Raw genomic sequence first — 22,128 nt, forward strand, 5'->3', positions numbered from 1 at the left:
GAACGAAAAGAAAATAATTAACAGTCGCCAGCCCACTAGGGCAATTTACATCCAAAATCCTGTACAAGGTGATGGGAAAGAAAAACATGCATTATTAAACACTGACGCTGCAACTGAAAGTTGTCACTTTCTTTTACACTAATTTTAAGTGAGTATGTAATGATAAAGAAAACTGAGAAGTCACTCTTACGTTATGTTTGGCATTAAATTTTGAAAAAGGCAATCGAGTAATGATTGGAAAATATGCAATTAAACTGTATGTTAGTACTGAACTTCGTTAGGTAAAGAATGACTTTCAGTGACCTCAGCATTACGTCATCAAAGAAATTTAGAAAAAAAGCAAGTACCTTTTACTTTGCCGTACTTATTTTGCAAATTGGATTTCATATTATTGTCTGAACAATAGAACCTTTTTTACTGACCTGAACTGAATTAAATACTAGAATACGTACCAAGCCAAACAGCCATGTGCTCCAAGCTATATGTAAAATAAATAAAACTTCCGCACTCTTAATTTGTGCATTTCTTTAGATTTGGATTTTTTCCAGTGATTGAGTCTCAAACTTGAAAAAGGAAATTGCTTTACTTTAGTCATATACTGAAGCCTCTGTTGTACAACAGTTAATTGAAAGTAGACTGAGGATAAAATTCTTAAGAGAATTTATTCATTAATAAACTGGCTGTAACTATTCAATTTGATTCTTATGACACTAAGTTAGCATATTAGGAAAAAAAGGAACAAGGATCGTGCTTGGTAACAATATCTGTGGGCGCTGAGTTTAACTTATTACACTCATGGAAATTGAAATAAGAACACTGTGAATTCATTGTCCCAGGAAGGGGAAACTTTATTGACACATTCCTGGGGTCAGATACATCAAATGATCACACTTACAGAACCACAGGCACATAGACACAGGCAACAGAGCATGCACAATGTCGGCACTAGTACAGTGTATAGCCACCTTTCGCAGCAATGCAGGCTGCTATTCTCCCATGGAGACGATCGTACAGAAGCTGGATGTAGCCCTGTGGAACGGCTTGCCATGCCATTTCCACGTGGCGCCTCAGTTGGACCAGCGTTCGTGCTGGACGTGCAGACCGCGTGAGACGACGCTTCATCCAGTCCCAAACATGCTCAATGGGGGACAGATCCGGAGATCTTGCTGGCCAGGGTAGTTGACTTACACCTTCTAGAGCACGTTGGGTGGCACGGGATACATGCGGACGTGCATTGTCCTGTTGGAACAGCAAGTTCCCTTGCCGGTCTAGGAATGGTAGAACGATGGGTTCGATGACGGTTTGGATGTACCGTGCACTATTCAGTGTCCCCTCGACGATCACCAGTGGTGTACGGCCAATGTAGGAGATCGCTCCCCACACCATGATGCCGGGTGTTGGCCCTGTGTGCCTCGGTCGTATGCAGTCTTGATTGTGGCGCTCACCTGCACGGCGCCAAACACGCATACGACCATCATTGGCACCAACGCAGAAGCGACTCTCATCGCTGAAGACGACACGTCTCCATTCGTCCCTCCATTCACACCTGTCGCGACACCACTGGAGGCGGGCTGCACGATGTTGGGGCGTGAGCGGAAGACGGCCTAACGGTGTGCGGGACCGTAGCTCAGCTTCATGGAGACGGTTGCGAATGGTCCTCGCCGATACCCCAGGAGCAACAGTGTCCCTAATTTGCTGGGAAGTGGCGGTGCGGTCCCCTACGGCACTGCGTGGGATCCTACGGTCTTGGCGTGCATCCGTGCGTCGCTGCGGTCCGGTCCCAGGTCGACGGGCACGTGCACCTTCCGCCGACCACTGGCGACAACATCGATGTACTGTGGAGACCTCACGCCCCACGTGTTGAGCAATTCGGCGGTACGTCCACCCGGCCTCCCGCATGCCCACTATACGCCCTCGCTCAAAGTCCGTCAACTGCACATACGGTTCACGTCCACGCTGTCGCGGCATGCTACCAGTGTTAGAGACTGCGTTGGAGCTCCGTATGCCACGGCAAACTGGCTGACACTGACGGCGGCGGTGCACAAATGCTGCGCAGCTAGCGCCATTCGACGGCTAACACCGCGGTTCCTGGTGTGTCCGCTGTGCCGTGCGTGTGATCATTGCTTGTACAGCCCTCTCGCAGTGTCCGGAGCAAGTATGGTGGGTCTGACACACCGGTGTCAATATGTTCTTTTTTCCATTTCCAGGAGTGTATTATTTAAGTACATCTTGTCAATGAAATCACGTTCAGTTGTGCTGCTGGGTTAGTCGTTAATACTTTCTACCAATGAACAGTCTCACTTCAGTGCTGTGCATACGACGAAACACGGAGCCGTCGATGAAACTGTGTTGCTGGAATTGCTGCTGTTGTTGAAGACGGTAGCATCTTGTGGAGCCACGGCGAATTATAGGAACGGACAATCGTAATTAATACAGCCTCTTCCGCCCGTCCACTGTCCATACTCCTGGTCTAGACATCTGGCCGGCGCACGTACATGATGCCGCCGAAATGGTACCTTCTTCTGCGAGAGCGTTAACACCACACTTCCCCACACTGCAAGCGCTGGAACCCGTCTCCCTCTCTCTCTGCGCACTCTGCGCAACAACCCCTACCAAAGATTTTACAACGTACAAGCACTGCTATTATCGTTGCTAGACGATACAAATAAAAATTCCTTTCGCTTTTTCCCAGAGCTTGTAAGTTTCACAGTAAAACACAGATAAATGCAATGAAACATCAACAGACTTCTACCTAAATGTACACATACAGTGCAACAATATTCTTACGTATTAAAAGAAAGCATTTAAATTACAAATATTTACATACAATTCAAAAAAAATGTTATATATCGGAAGCAGGTGCCATGCATCCTGCATTTTCGGTGTTAGAATACCAGGTAATAAAGATGTAGGTTCAAGACCCAAAAATGTTACAGTGTTATATACCGAACCTGCAGTGTGGCACCATCCATGTTTTTTCTGTACAAGCGTTCCTCGCTGCACTTAGAGGCTTTTCCTGTGTCGTGTTACTTACTTTAACATTCTGGCACAAATATTACCTTCCATATTTTTGCATTAGTCGCAGAGTTATATATGTAGCGACTAGCTTCGTGAGTAAGTGCCTTTCACTAAGACTGTTCCATACAACTTGAGAAGGAAAGAAAATATTCTCAATCTAAATAAAGTCTAGCTTTTGTATCCACACTCTAACTCAAACTAAGGCGATAATATAGTGACCCCCGACCATCCGCCCACAGAAATGGAAGTAGTTGCTCCACAATGAGCAAACATTCTCTCCACTCGTGATCTCTACAAACCGAACACCACTGTACACAACATAAATACATTTCGTTGTAAGTAGAGCCCGGTTTCTATGTAACACCAAATTAAGTAATGTGCACATAAATATTTAACCAAAATTGGTGAAATATGTAAATAATATGTAATGATGCAATTATAAGTAAAATCCAAAATTATTTTATTGCTTGAAAATAGCTAGCGAAATATTACAGTTAGTGGGAACTCCTATTCAAGCATCTGAGTCCCACTGGAACGGGATGCTTCACTGATTATAATACATGTTTCTATATGTTCTTTTGCTTTGCATAGTCTTCTGTCTGACAATATAGTTTGATAAATCCGGAAAGAACGCACAACTTCGCAAAAAGTCAACGGTACGTATTTATACAGAGTAATTATTCTAGAAATAATTCTCTCAGGGGTTCTACAACTTCACCATTAAATAAGCGGGACAAAATAACAGAATATGAGTATCCAAGCATTATATCCAGCGTAGGGTGTAGTTTATTGGAAACTTCGCCACCCACTTCACCTACAACAACACTGACCTACCCAACTGTATCTTTCATTATTCTCATGGATTCTTGCTCAGGCATACATGAAGCCTTCAGTTTCTTAGTGGAGTAGGAAAGCCAGCTGAAGTGACTTGCGACGTATGATACTGAATTGACCACTTTACAGCTGTTAAATGCTGGCAAGGATTCACTCGCACGCACTGTAGGATATGAAGAAAAGTCTTCCATCACAGACTTCACAGCTTCAAAGTGCTTACTGTAGAATATCACAGCTTTAGTCCATGTTGCCCATCTTGCTACCACTGGCTCTCGAAGCAGAGGTTCGCCAGATAGCCGCTACTTGTAGTATTGTACACGATAAGGGCAATTCAAGAAATCCTTCTTCGTTGCTGATATCAGTGTACTTATTTCTGGGAATTGATGTCTAACTGTCTCTGGCACTCGCTGCAGTCCATGAGCCGTACATGTAACACGCACAATTGGATGAAATACCTTATGTCTGTTCTTTCGGACATGTTTGAAAGAACAAACACCATGTTTTGATCCAGCAGCCATTTTGAAATACGACACAAGGGGATTACAGATGCCCGGTTTCGAATCCAGGTCCGGCACAAATTTTCAACTTTCCCCAATGATTTGCATCAACGTCCACTTGCATCCAATGTCTGTAATTCCCTTCTGTCTTAATCTAGATTGTTGAACTGTTTGGTGCCTCCAGAGGTTTACATTGGATTAAATAGGGATCAGACGCACCCTCAGAGTCCAATTGGCCCGCAGTCAGATTAGCGATGAAACGGCACACAGCATGCGTCGTCTTATCTGCAGAAATCCATATAGATGATTCTCAAATGTCAGCTCTGATTTTTCCGAATATGTCTACACAGGAGAACCAGGTAATTCTTTTTGAGAGTTGGCTCGTCGGGAGTGTTGCAGGTGCAGTTTTTATGTAAGAAGTTTGTTCTATGTTGCGTTTCCAGCAACCAATTCAAAACACAGTTCTTTGTAAAATTCTCTGTTAGATGATGTAGGCAGTGTGGTCGATGACTCAAAGCACTGGCAACAGAAATACATATTTTCAGCTTCGATGACAATGAAGACGCAATCGGCGCCGAGACTGACTTAAATGCAATTGACTATTACACATTGTGAAGCGTCTGAGAACAAGAAAGGAAAGCGTTTAATACCAGTCATTGTTGTCCACATTGAACATGTAGAGTTTAGCTTTGAGTCTATAGCGACTGACGACAGTATGAGACGCACAATAATAAAACTTAATTTTTCCTTTTTTGCTATGCAACAAAAATATATGGATATAAGAAACCCTATAATATTTACACAATAATATTAAGTATGTAAAATGATGTAATTCGCGTAGTGTGAAATATGTACAAGGTCTGTTCAGAAAATTCCCGAACTTTGTCCACAAAATATTTCTGCGCTTACCTTATACGTCTCCTTCGAAATACTCTGCTTCACAACTGACACACCGTTCCCAACACCGTTTCCACTGCGGGAAGCATCTTGGTATGCCTCTCGCTGGATCGTGCGAAGCGACGTCTACGTATTCTCTTGTATCTTGTCTATCGTTGCAAGTTTTCGTTTCTCAACGGAGTTTGAAACTTTGGAAATAAAAGTCCTCTGGGGTCTGCAGACTAAAGAGGATGAGGCAGCATAGTGATTTCGCTTTTTGTGCAACAGTCGCGCACCAATAGGGATGAATGTGTGGATACGTTATCATGATGCAAGAGCCATGTAATTGTTTCGCCAGATTTCAGGCCGTTTCCTTCTCACATTTTCTCGCAGACATCGCAACACGTCTTGATAGTACCATCGATTAACACTTTGTCTCCGTGGTACGCTTTCATGATGAACTAATCCTTCAAAGTCAAAGAAAAATATCAGCATGTCTTTGACATTTAACCTGACATGACGAGCTTTTTTTTGGTCTTGGAGAATGTTTCCCTACCCATTGTGGAAACTGACCCTTGGTCTCAACATCATAACCGTAGATCTACGTCTCATCACCTGTTATGATTCTTTTAAGGAATATCTCTTTCTCATTTGCGCGATCCAAAAGCTCATCACAGATTGCGAGGTGAAGGTCTTTCTGGTCATGATTCATGAGCTGTGAGACGAATTTGGCGGCATCACGATGCATTCCAAGATGCTGTGTCAGTATTTCATGACAGGATCCAGCTGAAATGTTGCATTCTTCTGCAGTCTCTCGGACAGTCAGTCTTCGATTGGCGCGCGTGTTCCTGATATGAACGTCGTCAGTAGACGTCGAAGGGCGACAGTCTTCTTTAACTTCCATCCGGCCATTTTTAAACCGCCTGAACCACTTGTAACACCGAGTACGGCTTAAGCACGCATCACCGTAGGCTTCCTGCATCATTTTCTTAAATTTCACGCAAAATTTTATGCATACGCGTTGTTCCTTTAACTCTGCCATCTCGAAATCCGCAAATTGTGCAACTCAACGTTCTATTCAGTACAGTACTGAACAATAACTAACAGACTTCCGTCAGTTAGACATAAGCACAGTCATGTGCAGGGATACCAACTGCATTTCGCTCCAACACACTATTGGCGCGAAATAACGAATGTTATACAATTTTTTGAACAGACGTCGTACATTACTGGCACATTAAAATTGCTACACCACGAAGATGTCGTGCTACAGACGCGAAATTTAACCGACAGAAAGAAGCTGCTGTGATATGCAAATGATTAGCTTTTTCAGAGCATTCACACAAGGTTGGCACCGGTGGCGACACCTACAGCGTGCTGACATGAGGAAAGTTTCAAACCGATTTCTCATACACAAACAGCAACTGACCGGTGTTTCCTTGTGAAACGTTGTTGTGATGCCTCGTGTAAGGAGGAGAAATGCGTACCATTACGGTTCTGACTTTGATAAAGGTCGGATTGTAGCCTATAGCGATTGTGGTTTATCGTATCGCGACATTGCTGCTCGCGTTGGTCGAGATCCAATGACTGTTGGCAGAATATGGAATCGTTGGGTTCAGGAGGGTAATACCGTGCGCCGTGCTGGATCCCAACGGCCTCGTATCACTAGCAGTCGAGATGACACGCATCTTATCCGCATGCCTGTAACGGATAGTGCAACAACGTCTCGATCCCCGAGTCAACATGTGGGGACGTTGGCAAGACAACAACCATCTGTACGACGACGTTTGCAGCTCGGAGACCATGGCTGCGGTTACCCTCGTATCTGCTGGCGCGCTGCCACGATTGCGTCAGCCGGCCTTATCGGCCGGGGTCAAAGGTCAAGCGCTCAGAGAGCTGACGTGACATGCTGTTACCAACTCTATGCCGACAGATTCTAGATGTACCCTTGTCCAGTTTTCAGCTACGCTACAGATCACTTTATTTATGAAAATACAAAGTACAATCACCACACACCGTTGGGTGGCTTGCGGAGTATAAATGTAGATGTAGACGCTGCATCACAGACAGGAGCGCCTGCGATGGTGTACTCAGTGACGAACCTGGGTGCACGAATGGCAAAACGTCATTTTTTCGGATGAATCCAGGTTCTGTTTACAGCATCATGATGGTCGCATCCGTGTTGGCGACATCGCGGTGAACGCACATTGGAAGCGTGTGTTCGTCATCGCCATACTGGCGTATCACCCGGCGTGATGGTATGGGGAGCCATTGGTCACCTCTTGTTCGCCTTGACGGCACTTTGGACAGTGGACGCTACATTTCAGATGTGTTACGACCCGTGGCTCTACCCTTCATTAGATCCCTGCGAAACCCTACCTTTTGCAGTGCCGCATGTTATAGGTCCTGTACGGACCTTTCTGGATACAGAAACTGTTAGACTGCTGCCCTGACCAGCACATTCTCCAGATCTCTCACCAGTTGAAAACGTCTGGTCAACGCTGGCCGAGCAACTGGCTCGTCACAATACGCCAGTCACTACTCTTGATGAACTGTGGTATCGCGTTGAAGCTGCATGGACAGCTGTACCTGCACATGCCATCCAAGGTCTGTTTATCTCAACCCCCAGGCGTATGAAGGCCGTTATTACGGATCTATGCACCCAAATTGCGTGAAAATGTAATCACATGTCAGTTCTAGTATAATATATTTGTCCAATGAATACCCGTTTATTATCTGCATTTCTTATTGGTGTAGTAGTAGTGTATTATGCCCCGAAATATGTGATAAAATGTAATTAACAACATTGAAATAAGTGTCCTTTCAGTGTAATTCGCCGTCATTTTAGTTTTTCTAGTGACTACGCGTAAAGGAACAGAATACGTCATTACATAAAATCCGGGCTAATCTACACTCCTGGAAATTGAAATAAGAACACCGTGAATTCATTGTCCCAGGAAGGGGAAACTTTATTGACACATTCCTGGGGTCAGATACATCACATGATCACACTGACAGAACCACAGGCACATAGACACAGGCAACAGAGCATGCACAATGTCGGCACTAGTACAGTGTATATCCACCTTTCGCAGCAATGCAGGCTGCTATTCTCCCATGGAGACGATCGTAGAGATGCTGGATGTAGTCCTGTGGAACGGCTTGCCATGCCATTTCCACCTGGCGCCTCAGTTGGACCAGCGTTCGTGCTAGACGTGCAGACCGCGTGAGACGACGCTTCATCCAGTCCCAAACATGCTCAATGGGGGACAGATCCGGAGATCTTGCTGGCCAGGGTAGTTGACTTACACCTTCTAGAGCACGTTGGGTGGCACGGGATACATGCGGACGTGCATTGTCCTGTTGGAACAGCAAGTTCCCTTGCCGGCCTAGGAATGGTAGAACGATGGGTTCGATGACGGTTTGGATGTACCGTGCACTATTCAGTGTCCCCTCGACGATCACCAGTGGTGTACGGTCAGTGTACGAGATCGCTCCCCACACCATGATGCCGGGTGTTGGCCCTGTGTGCCTCGGTCGTATGCAGTCCGGATTGTGGCGCTCACCTGCACGGCGCCAAACACGCATACGACCATCATTGGCACCAAGGCAGAAGCGACTCTCATCGCTGAAGACGACACGTCTCCATTCGTCCCTCCATTGACGCCTGTCGCGACACCACTGGAGGCGGGCTGCACGATGTTGGGGCGTGAGCGGAAGACGGCCTAACGGTGTGCGGGACCGTAGCCCAGCTTCATGGAGACGGTTGCGAATGGTCCTCGCCGATACCCCAGGAGCAACAGTGTCCCTAATTTGCTGGGAAGTGGCGGTGCGGTCCCCTACGGCACTGCGTAGGATCCTACGGTCTTGGCGTGCATCCGTGCGTCGCTGCGGTCCGGTCCCAGGTCGACGGGCACGTGCACCTTCCGCCGACCACTGGCGACAACATCGATGTACTGTGGAGACCTCACGCCCCACGTGTTGAGCAATTCGGCGGTACGTCCACCCGGCCTCCCGCATGCCCACTATACGCCCTCGCTCAAAGTCCGTCAGCTGCACATACGGTTCACGTCCACGCTGTCGCGGCATGCTACCAGTGTTAAAGACTGCGATGGAGCTCCGTATGCCACGGCAAACTGGCTGACACTGACGGCGGCAGTGCACAAATGCTGCGCAGCTAGCGCCATTCGACGGCTAACACCGCGGTTCCTGGTGTGTCCGCTGTGCCGTGCGTGTGATCATTGCTTGTACAGCCCTCTCGCAGTGTCCGGAGCAAGTATGGTGGGAATTGACACACCGGTGTCAATGTGTTCTTTTTTCCATTTCCAGGAGTGTAGTTATTAGGTTGGGATGTAGGTAGTAATGATATTTATGAGCGTGGAGCTGGTGCTGTGTGAGTTCTCGCTTCCTCGTGCTGAAGCACGTGGGTGTACTGCCCGTGAACGGCCTGGCTGTGCGCGGGGTCAGCAGGTGAGAGGAAGAGCAACAGCCGTGGCCGTGGCCTCCACGCGGCCGCACGCGGTCTCTCCAGGCGAGGATGCGCCGCTGAGTCAGCGCTGAACCCGCTCTGCCGGCTGACTTACGAGAACGCGACAGGTAAGGTGCCCAGCCGTCTGCCGACCTTACACTGTTCTGTAGGTCGCGGCAGCAAGGCCAAACAGATGCCTTTATACAGATGCAGGGGAGCAAGGGTGAGTTAGCAAATTAAATTTCCAATCTAATTCGAAAATATTTCATTTGCACAGCTCATCCTATCATATGGATGAATTACGAAGAAAAGTAGCAGCGAATGTAGAGCAGAATATGAACGGGGTAGTTAGAGTATGAGCTCTAGGTTTATTGAGAGCGGATTGTCATTCAAATCCAGCAAGGTATAGCGCATTCACTTCCTGGCACAAAACTATCGTAAAAGCGAAATTTAGTATTACGTCATTATACACCTTCGTTGTCGTTTTTAAGAGAGTGTTTAACTTTAGGGCTTAATGTTCACTCTTCTTCAGTAATTTAAATATATTTCACAAATAACACAAGAAAGGTTAAAGACATCGTCATTTCTGGTATTAAATTTTGCATTCGGTAAATGGCTGCATGCATCCTGACCATTAAAAATTCAAATCATATGTGGGTACTCTGTAAAGTGACTCGACATAACTTCGACAGAAATCGTTAAAAATGGTTTCGGGGGCACACACTGCCGGCCATTAAAATTGCTACACCAAGAAGAAATGACATGGTAAACGGGTATTCATTTGACAACTATATTATACTAATCAAAATATCCACGGGTATGCTGCCGGTCTATAGTGTCCAACGGGCACAATATTTCGGCGATCAAACATGTCGCCATCATCAGGTGAACTGACGGACTGAGCTCCTGTGAACGTGCCGGCACGGAGATCCGTACGCTATGGCTGCTCAGAGGGAACTGGGTTCGGTCGCGGCGGCGGCCGATTTAAATACCCTCCGCCCGCGGCGCGCTCCCTCCGCCGTCCGCGCCCAGCGCCACGGTCGCGCGGTGGAACAGATTGCGACGGCGTCTGAGATGACGTCGGTGTGATGGCTCTGTCCGCCGTGGTCGTCACAACTATACGTCTGCTCGATTTACTCTTGATCAACCCGATCGCTGGTTCCCAAGCCTTGCTAAGATTATAGCCACAGTCCCGGTTTATGAGGTCGTCATTGGTGCGAATTTCGATGGCCTCTCTAACAACGCTGTCCCAGTATCTCGACGTCTGTACCAGAATCCTCGTGCGGTCATACTCCATAGCGTGATTTTCCGACAAACAATGTTCAGCGACCGCCGACTTGCTCGGATACATCAGTCGAGTGTGCCTCTGGTGTTCACGGCATCGATCCTCGACGGTACGCATCGTCTGACCAATATACGACTTGCCACATTGACACGGAATCTGGTACACGCCGGCCTTCCTCAAACCGAGGTCATCTTTGGCGCTCCCCACTAGTGCACGAGTTTTATTTGGAGGACAAAACACAGTTCCGACCCGGTGTTTCTTCAGAATGCGGGCGATTTTCCCCGAGAGTGCGCCTGTGTATGGAATAAATGCAGTGCCTACCTCCTCCCTCGTGACTTCATCCATCTCAACAGGTTGTGCTGCAGTGGTTGGGCGGAGAGCACGTTGAATCTGCCACTCTGAGTACCCATTTTTTCGAAATACAGTTCTCAGATGTTCCAATTCCTGGGGTAGACTCTCTGCGTCAGAGATAGTGCGCGCCCTATGTACTAGAGTTTTAAGTACCCCATTCCTCTGTGAAGGGTGGTGGCAGCTGTCTGCATGCAAATACAGATCAGTGTGCGTAGCCTTCCGATACACCCCATGACCTAGGGTGCCGTCAGCCCTTCTCTTGACCAAGACGTCAAGGAAAGGTAATTTACCCTCCGTTTCACTCCGGTCGCAGAAATTGTTAGTGCTGTTGAACAGGTTGCAGCTCGACTTCCGCCAGAATCAGCCGAGGAAATACGTCGTGAAACTTGTCGTGCGTTGACGAAATCCAAGCCGATGAAGTCAAATATCAGCAGTAAAGAGAGGGCGGCCATTCGTGATCTGAGGGAGCGCTCTGAAATTGTTGTCTTACCAGCTGACAAAGGCAATGCTACAGTTGTTGTCTCCCATAAGGACTACACTGATAAGATGCAGAGCCTGCTAAATGACGATTCCTACCGGAAGATCAGCGTTGACCCTACAAAGAAGGTGGAGAACAAGACGAGGGCGCTTCTCAAAGACGCAGATTTACCGGAGGGTGACGCTAAGAAATTGTTACCCCAAGGTCCGGTACCGCCTAGACTATATGGACTCCCGAAGGTTCACAAAGAGGGGGTACCATTACGCCCCATTGTCAGCAACATCAGGGCACCTACATATTTGTTGGCCAAATACCTGACGGGAATATTAAGTCCTTATGTGGGTAAATGCCCTCATCACATCCGTAATTCCGTGGATTTTGTTAAACGCCTTGATAGCTTCAGGTTGGATGAGTCAGATATCATGGTGAGTTTTGATGTCGTTTCCTTGTTTACGAGGGTACCCCTGCGAGAGTCACTAGAATTGATTAGTCAGAAGTTTGATGAGAAGACCACTGAACTTTTTAGGCATGTCTTGACTTCCACGTATTTTCTTTTTAATGGAGAATACTACGAGCAAACGGAGGGAGTCGCCATGGGTAGCCCACTCTCACCGGTGGTAGCGAATTTGTACATGGAGAACTTCGAGGAGGAACCCCTGTCGTCATCCGTATGGAAACCTACTTGCTTTTTCCGTTACGTGGACGACACGTTCGTCATCTGGCCACATGGTATGGATAAACTCCTTGACTTCCTTACACATCTAAACTCCATACACCCCAACATCAAATTCACTATGGAGACTGAAACGGAGGGTAAATTACCTTTCCTTGACGTCTTGGTCAAGAGAAGGGCTGACGGCACCCTAGGTCATGGGGTGTATCGGAAGGCTACGCACACTGATCTGTATTTGCATGCAGACAGCTGCCACCACCCTTCACAGAGGAATGGGGTACTTAAAACTCTAGTACATAGGGCGCGCACTATCTCTGACGCAGAGAGTCTACCCCAGGAATTGGAACATCTGAGAACTGTATTTCGAAAAAATGGGTACTCAGAGTGGCAGATTCAACGTGCTCTCCGCCCAACCACTGCAGCACAACCTGTTGAGATGGATGAAGTCACGAGGGAGGAGGTAGGCACTGCATTTATTCCATACACAGGCGCACTCTCGGGGAAAATCGCCCGCATTCTGAAGAAACACCGGGTCGGAACTGTGTTTTGTCCTCCAAATAAAACTCGTGCACTAGTGGGGAGCGCCAAAGATGACCTCGGTTTGAGGAAGGCCGGCGTGTACCAGATTCCGTGTCAATGTGGCAAGTCGTATATTGGTCAGACGATGCGTACCGTCGAGGATCGATGCCGTGAACACCAGAGGCACACTCGACTGATGTATCCGAGCAAGTCGGCGGTCGCTGAACATTGTTTGTCGGAAAATCACGCCATGGAGTATGACCGCACGAGGATTCTGGTACAGACGTCGAGATACTGGGACAGCGTTGTTAGAGAGGCCATCGAAATTCGCACCAATGACGACCTCATAAACCGGGACTGTGGCTATAATCTTAGCAAGGCTTGGGAACCAGCGATCGGGTTGATCAAGAGTAAATCGAGCAGACGTATAGTTGTGACGACCACGGCGGACAGAGCCATCACACCGACGTCATCTCAGACGCCGTCGCAATCTGTTCCACCGCGCGACCGTGGCGCTGGGCGCGGACGGCGGAGGGAGCGCGCCGCGGGCGGAGGGTATTTAAATCGGCCGCCGCCGCGACCGAACCCAGTTCCCTCTGAGCAGCCATAGCGTACGGATCTCCGTGCCGGCACGTTCACAGGAGCTCAGTCCGTCAGTTCACCTGATGATGGCGACATGTTTGATCGCCGAAATATTGTGCCCGTTGGACACTATAGACCGGCAGCATACCCGTGGATATTTTGATTATCAAATACGCCGGGAGAAACTCAAGAATCATATATTATACTAGAACTGACATGTGATTACATTTTCACGCAGTTTGGGTGCATAGATCCTGAGAAATCAGTACCCAGAACAACCACCTCTGGCCGTAATAACGGCCTTGATACGCCTGGGCATTGAGTCAAACAGAGCTTGGATGGCGTGTATAGGTACAGCTGCCCATGCAGCTTCAACACGATACCAGAGTTCATCAAGAGTAGTGACTGGCGTATTGTGACGAGCCAGTTGCTCGGCCACCACTGATCAGACGTTTTCAGTTGATGAGAGATCTGGAGAATGTGCTGGCCAGGGCAGCAGTCGAACGTTTTCTGTATCCAGAAAGGCCCGTACAGGACCTGCCACATGCGGTCGTGCATTATTCCGCTGAAATGTAGGGTTTCGCAGGGATCGTAGTTGAGTACACCATCGCAGGCGCTCCTGTCTGTGATGCAGCGTCAAGGGTAACCGCAGCCATGATCTCCGAGCTGATAGTCCATTCTGCTGCAAACGTCGTCGAACTGTTCGTGCAGACGGTTGTTGTCTTGCAAATGTCCCCATCTGTTGTCTCAGAGATCGAGACGTGGCTACACGATCCCTTACAGCCATGCGGATAAGATGCCTGTCATCTCGACTGCTAGTGATACGAGGCCTTTGGGATCCAGCATGGCGTTTCGTATTACCCTCCTGAACCCAACGATTCCATATTCTGCTAACAGTCATTGGATCTCGACCAACGCGAGCAGCAATGTCGCAATACGATAAACCGCAATCGCGATAGGCTACAATCCGACCTTTATCAAAGACGGAGACGTTATAGTACGCATGTCTGCTCCTTACACGAGGCTTCACAACAACGTTTCACCAGGCAACGCCGGTCAAGTTTGTGTATGAGAAATCGATTGGAAAGTTTCCTCATGTCAGCGCGTTGTAGGAGTCGCCACCGGCGCCAACCTTGTGTGAATGCTCTGAAAAGCTAATCATTGGCATATCACAGCATCTTTTTCCTGTCTGTTAAATTTCGCGTATGTAGCACGTCATCTTCGTGGTGTAGCAATTTTAATGGCCAGTAGTGTAGATTTAACTAACTTAAAAATATGTTGTATCACAAACTTTGTGTCTTTCTCAGGTTTTAGTATTACTTTTTTATTGTAATTACGTTAATTATGTAGTATTTCGTTCCATTAGCGAATAGTTTTGGTTCCCGTGCTTCCTGTGAACCTTAGATAGTTAACTAACTGTTAATTGAAACTTGGGTGACATTTGCTGTCATTCCAACACAAAAAATATTTGAACAGCTCTTGCTTCTCCTGATGCAAGTGGCGCTTTATAACTGGTATTACTTTTCTATACGTCATCGACTCGTGAGATGCAGCATTTCTTGATTTATTTTGCACGTATAACGTGGAGGTCAGGTGGCCTCGATCGTAAATGTCAAGTGGTATCGAGCGGATTACGTCATCAAATCGAGTTGTTAAGAAATGCAACTCTCTGCAAAAAAGCACGTATTAAACAACAAGTGTGTTGCAAGAGTGTCATGCAGAGCATGCAGCATAAGCACGACCGTTCCATATCTTCAGTTGGCACTGTTTTACTGTTGCGTTGCAACGATTGCGCATATAGAAAATTTTCGTAGACCTTATTATGAATAAATATTTTTTGATGTATTACTCCATCAGAGGTGCCATGCTCTGAAGTTATGTACCTTTCAGTATTTTATTCTCCAAAGACTTGAAATATATCTACACAACTAAATTAACGTTTACACACATTTTCCATCTTCCTGGTTTTCGCAAACAACATAGCACGAATACTATGCTAACTGAGGTAACAGATGATCTAAAATAATCCGCAGGTAACACTACAGCAACGATCTTGATATTACTAGAGATTCCAGAAAAGTATTTGTTAAAGTCAAATTTGACAATAAAATGAATGGAAATATAAAATCTCCCTAAAAGCGAGTTCTCGTAAAAATTCCTTAGAGTTCAATCTTAGGTCTGCTAATTTTGTTATGTCTCGATGACGTCTGTTGGCTTTGTTCTCCTCCATAAACCATTTCTTTATCGATGACCTGCAGTTTAAATTAAGTGCCAAAGCTGAGGATACGAATCGCACGAGTAAGTAAGGGCCACAGTTCCCTGGATAGGTAAATCCAGAGCCCGAGCGTAAAGCTAAATATGAAGAAGTCCGACGTAATTTCAACCTCCGACGCTAACGCTTACTTCCTTATTGGTTAAAATGGCTCTGAGCATTATGGGACTTAACTTCTGAGGTCATCAGTCCCCTAGAACGTAGAACTAGTTAAACCTAACTAACTTAAGGACATCACACACATCCATGCCCGAGGCAGGATTCGAACCTGCGACCGTAGCGAGTTCCTTACTGACAGCATCTCAGATCTGTATTAAAAACAAGGCAACAAATTTGGGTACATCTCAGTATGAGCACCTCAGGATCTTAGGAAACGATGCTGCAACGGGCAGGAAGACTTTCACTTGTTGCTATGCCGTGGTAAAATTCCCATGTACATTACCACTAGGTTTGAAACCTTGTGTAGCCATCACCGTTATTGTAGGGTACACCAACAAGGCCTGAGAATTGAAAAGTCCAGAAGGTTAGAACTATTAATAATAGACTACGTTACGTCTGGTAGATTCAACTGTTTGATCTATTCAGTGTCTCATACGTTCACTTATGATTTTTACAATCAGACAAGTTGCTTGACTACTACAAACTACGTGTACTTCACCAACTACATATTGTGCATGCCCTCAGTACATCGCTCCATGTATCGAACACATTTCATTTACATCTAATAAAAGACATGGCTCAGTTAGCATCCCATCTGTACACATCCACAAAGCAAAAAGATTTGGAAAATCGTTCTTAATTACTGCTGTCCGCCACTGCAATAAGATACCCTGCAGTCTACGCAAAATCCAAGAATATTTCATTTAAGGAAAATGTAATCCATGTAATTCCTCTCTCAGAAAATAAAGCCATGACCATTCCATTTTGTCCAAAAGGTAAGTAAATTCTTATTGCTTCCTCCAGCAGTTTCATTTCCTTTTGCAATCTCTCAGTCTATCCCATTTTTGCTCCTATATTCAATACTTGTAGCTACCTTGTTGATCGATCACTTCCTCTTCCATCCAACTAAACTGAAATTGCAGTAGTTGATTTTATGATGAAACAGTTTTTACAATCAAAGGCGACCATGCTGTCATTTAAAAAAATTATCTGATTGTGCGCAGGCAGCCGCAAAAGATTAACCTCTTCTATCTGTTTCTGTTATTTTCATTCTCACCATGACCACAGGTATAAAACTATCAACGTATGCAATTTTTTTGTAGTTTTCTTCGTCTCAGTTAAAGATTAAGATTTACTTACTAATGCTGAATTTCCTGCAGCTATGAATTCTTGCGTTATTACTGTTTTTGAACGTAATATGTAAGACAAAATAAAAACTCCATTGTAAATAGAAGCAATTTTAGGGTTCAACGTACTATCGCAAATCAAGGCATTATAGGTACATGCTCGGATTATCGAAGGATGAGAAATGACATCAGCCATGCCCTTTTACAAGAAACTGTAGAGGACTTTTTTACGTAATTAAAGAAGCCATCAAAAATTTACATCTGAATGGAGTGTAAACTGCTGCCCTGAAAGCACGTGGAGTTTCTTACAACAGTGCCACTTCAGCCAGATTTGCATTGGACGGTAAATAGCATATTAAAGTACTGATGTACTGAGTATCTGGTTGGATGTGGTCATAATCTTGTCAAGATAGAGAAATAAAAGTACGGGTTACTGACAAGTACCAGTACCTCTGGGGTTTCAGAAGAGACCTGCACTAAAACTACGAGTCATATTACTGGATAGGGCGTCTCTCCAAACTTTTAACTCACATTAGAGGTGCTCAATGTGAATAGCGTTTGTGTTGCGGCAAACATAAACACGGGTGGAAAAGCAGATGCGTTCAGTTCGTTGCAGTCGTCGCTGGTGTAACGACAATTTGTAAATCTGTTCACCAGGTTCCTATCTTCAGTCAAGAACTATTATAATGCGACAGTATAGAGTTGGTGATTTTACTGCACGTTTTGACTCGCCCGCCCCTAGGTGCAACTACGCCATGACCTGTATTACGGATCGAAATTTGGAGAGATGATCTGTCCACTGGCATGATTCATTTTTATGGTTTCTAGTTTTCGCGCAGTTGTCCTCTGACATCTACATCTGCAAATCACATTTAAGTGCCTGGCAGAGGGTTCATCGAACCACCTTCACAATTCTCTATTATTCCAATCTCGTAAAGCACGCGGAAAGAATGAACACCTATATCTTTCCGTACGAGCTCTGATTTCCCTTATTTTATCGTGGTGATCGTTTCTCCGTATGTAGGTCAGTGCCAACAAAATATTTTCGCATTCGGAGGAGAAAGTTGGTGATTGGAATTTCGTGAGAAGATTCCGTCGCAACGAAAAACGCCTTTCTTTTAACGATTTCCAGCCCAAATCCTGTATCATTTCTGTGACACTCTCTCCCATATTTCGCGTTAATACAAAACGTGCTGCCTTTCTTTGACTTTTTCGATGTATTCCGTCAGTCCTATCTGGTAACGATCCCTCACACCGCGCAGCAGTATTCTGAAAGAGAACGGACAAGCGTAGTGTAGGCAGTCTCTTTAGTAGGTCTGTTACATTTTCTAAGAAGTGGTAGTAGTAGTAGAGGGTTTTTTGGGCGCACGACAGCAAGGTCTTCAGCGCCCGCTCAGTAACATAGTGAGACGGGTGTCAAGAAAGGACTCAGAACAGTAAGAGAAAACAGAACATAAAACACTGGTAACAAGCTTTGAAAAATGTGTGCCTACCCACACCGAAGCGTGGGACGAAGCACATCGTCAGCAGTAAAACATGGACAACACAGGAAGAAAGTGGTCGAGGGAGCTCAAACAATATAGCAGATGGAAGTGGCTGGCTGACAGCAAGGAAAAAAGGGAGGAGTCAGCCACTCTGCAATACCCTAAAACCTCCATCCTAAAAGTTTAGGCCAGAGTCCAGACACATCACAAAACTTTAAAACCCTAGACACGCACGTCTCGTCGTTTGCTAAAACACAAGGCAGATCCCCATCAACTTGTGCTTCTGCCCTTGCACCACGGTATAAAATGCAACTTGTTTAAATGTGCCGGACAGAGATATGCACACCACAAGCATCACAAAACGAAAGATCCTCCCGCCGTAATAAAAAGCTATGTGTGAGAGGACAGTGCCCGATCCGAAGACGTGTGAGGGTCACTTCTTCCCGCCTGAGCAACCGACAGGAGGAACGCCACGGCCGAGTTGTTGACTTGACCAACCGCAGTTTATTGGCCGTCACCGCCAGCCATTCTTCCTCCCACAACTCCATGACTTCCTGTGGAGTGCAGAGATGACAGACTGCAAGGGAATAGGACACTGGACCACATCCTGCTCTCTGCAGGCCTCCTTGGCAGCCCGATCGGCCTGTTCATTGCCCCATATTCCTACATGACCAGGCACCCAGGAGAAGGACACCTCCTTACCCCGCCGTTGGAGAAAGTACAGCTGGTCATACTGGGTGTTACAAAAAGGTACGGCCAAACTTTCAGGAAACATTCCTCACACACAAAGAAAGAAAATATGTTATGTGGACATGTGTCCGGGTACGCTTACTTTCCACGTTAGAGCTCATTTTATTACTTCTCTTCAAATCACATTAATCATGGAATGTAAACACACAGCAACAGAACGTACCAGCGTGACTTCAAACACTTTGTTACAGGAAATGTTCAAAATATCCTCCGTTAGCGAGGATACATGCATCCACCCTCCGTCGCATGGAATCCCTGATGCGCTGATGCAGCCCTGGAGAATGGCGTATTGAATCACAGCCGTCAACAATACGAGGACGAAGAGTCTCTAAATTTGCTACCGGGGTTGCGTAGACAAGAGCTTTCAAATGCCCCCATAAATGAAAGTCAAGAGGGTTGAGGTCAGGAGAGCGTGTAGGCCATGGAATTGGACCGCCTCTACCAATCCATCGGTTGTCGAATCTGTTGTTGAGAAGCGTACGAACACTTCGACTGAAATGTGCAGGAGCTCCATCGTGCATGAACTGTAGAGCAATGAGTCGCATGTCAACACAAGCACCGAAGTCAACATTACCTTCCTTCAATTGGGCCAACTGGCAGTGAATCGAGGAAGTACAGTACATACTGACGAAACTAAAATGAGTTCTAACATGGAAATTAAGCGTTTCCGGACACATGTCCACATAACATCTTTTCTTTATTTGTGTGTGAGGAATGTTTCCTGAAAGTTTGGCCGTACCTTTTTGTAACACCCTGTATATCAGCTGGACCATCTCTTCAGTTGGATACAAATTTTGCAGTGATTGTAAGGCACTAAGAGAATCGGAGCAGAGAAGAAATCCATTGCCCCGAACATGATTCGTCCTGCCAATAAAACGCAATGAAAACATCCAGGAGGTCCTTATGAACAATCTCGTATAGGAAATGGGAAGTATAAAATGTAATGTGAAATAAAACTATATTTAAGATGCCATCATTTTTTATTAAAAAAGTGTATGTACAAGATAGGACAGGTGAGTTGCTAGTGATGGTTGCCCATCCTTGGGGCTGAACCAGTTCAACCCAGGAGGGCGGCCTTGGCTCGGAGGTGTGCGATGGCTTCGGCGGACAGGCCTTCTGAGGCCAGCACGACTGGGGCGTGAGCAGCGTACGTCAGGGGGGCGGCAGCCACCGTGTGGTAGGCGAACGACCTGGCGGGAGACACGGCCACCACGGCGGGGGCGGAGTAGGCCAGGGCCGCGGGGGCAGAGTAGGCGACAGCGGGGGCAGCCACAGCGACGGCCGGGGCGGGGGCGGCCACGGCGACGGCTGCGGGAACGGGAGCGGGCTCGGGCTCCTCGGGGGCGGCGGCGGCGCGGGCGGCGGCCTCTGCGACGGCGGCGGCGTGGGCGGCCTTAGCCTCGGCGACCTCGGGGGTGTCTTCGACGGGCTTGGGGGCCTCGACGGCGGGGGCCTCGGGGGCGGCGGGGGCCACGGGCAGGTTGGTGGCGGCGACGCGGAAGCCGTTGACGGGGTCGGCGACGTAGTGGGCGCTCTGGACGACGCCGTTGGCGTCCACGTAGGAGTAGCCGCCGGCGACGGAGCCGTCGAAGGCGCGGGCCTCAGACTTGGCGGACAGGGCGCCGCTGTAGCCGTAGCTGTACTGGCCCAGCTCGTCCTGGGCGTGGTACTGCGACGACACGGAGACGGGCGCGACGACGGCGGCGGGGGCGGCGGCGTACGAGATGTGCGCGGGGGCGGCGGCCGAGTAGGTGACTGCCGCGGGGGCGGCGGCGGCGTAGGAAATGGCGGGGGCGGCGGCGATGTGCGTCACGCCGTTCAGACCGCCGTGCAGGAAGCCCGGGCGGGCAGCGGCCGTAGCCAGGAGGGCGCTCACGACAACCTGCGGCGGAAAAATTCACGGTCACAACAAACGATAGGTCCACACTTCACGTCCTAACAATAGGCTGCCCTACTGCACCTCTACATAGCCTTTTGTAACGCGGTTTCTCTTCTTCAGCAGTTATCATTTCAGTTCGTACTGTTGTGAACAGGCCAGGGTGGCGCTACAGTCGGGAACCGCGCGACCGCTATGGTCGCAGGTTCGATTCCTGCCTCCGGCACGGATGTGTGTGATGTCATTGGGTTAGTTAGGTTTAAGTAGTTCTAAGTTCTAGGGGACTGATGACCTTAGAAGTTAAGTCCCATACTGCTCAGAGTCATTTGAACCATATGAACTGTTGTGACTTTCCGCAGAGGAACAGTGTTCATGCATCTGAAATGTAGAAGATCCTGAGGAACACCCAGCTACTGAATGAAAAAAAATTCTGAGCTAAGAAGATTTTATTTGGAGAGATTCCTCTATTCATTATGGTACAGGCTGCTACCAAGTATTAACAATACGCCCTTACTTCGAATTAATCTCAAAGACTATGATAAATGTGGGACTGCTCACGGTGACACTGTTGTCTATAGTAAAATATCGTCGTTCGATGATCGTGAAGGATTTCAGGGTGCTATGAATCGTAAGTCTGTTTAAATGTGGATAAATTCGAGATCATGCGTACCAAAACAGAAAGAGCACCCGATAATATGAGATTATATAATTAGTAGGAAACATATTCAGCACTTTAAATCGTATAAGTATTTGTGAGTAATGCTAAGAAGCAAAATGAGATGGGAAGATCACATAAAATCAGTATTAGGGAATGCGAGTAGAACGCACATTTGTTGGAACGTTTCTGCGTAAACTTAATGAATCTATAAAGGAAATCGT

General features: G+C 47.0%; 1 protein-coding gene across 1 annotated transcript in view; it reads right to left on the reverse strand.

Moving 5' to 3' along the window:
- Nucleotides 1–22,128, reverse strand: part of LOC126176123 (ice-structuring glycoprotein-like) — a 43,516-nt gene that overhangs the window by 14,606 nt on the left and 6,782 nt on the right. The window contains exon 2 of the mRNA XM_049923261.1: nt 20,433–21,255. Coding sequence (XP_049779218.1) covers nt 20,433–21,255 — 823 coding nt within the window. The remainder of the gene's footprint in view (nt 1–20,432; nt 21,256–22,128) is intronic.

Source organism: Schistocerca cancellata, chromosome 3 (assembly GCF_023864275.1).
Source record: "Schistocerca cancellata isolate TAMUIC-IGC-003103 chromosome 3, iqSchCanc2.1, whole genome shotgun sequence".
NCBI lineage: Eukaryota > Metazoa > Arthropoda > Insecta > Orthoptera > Acrididae > Schistocerca > Schistocerca cancellata.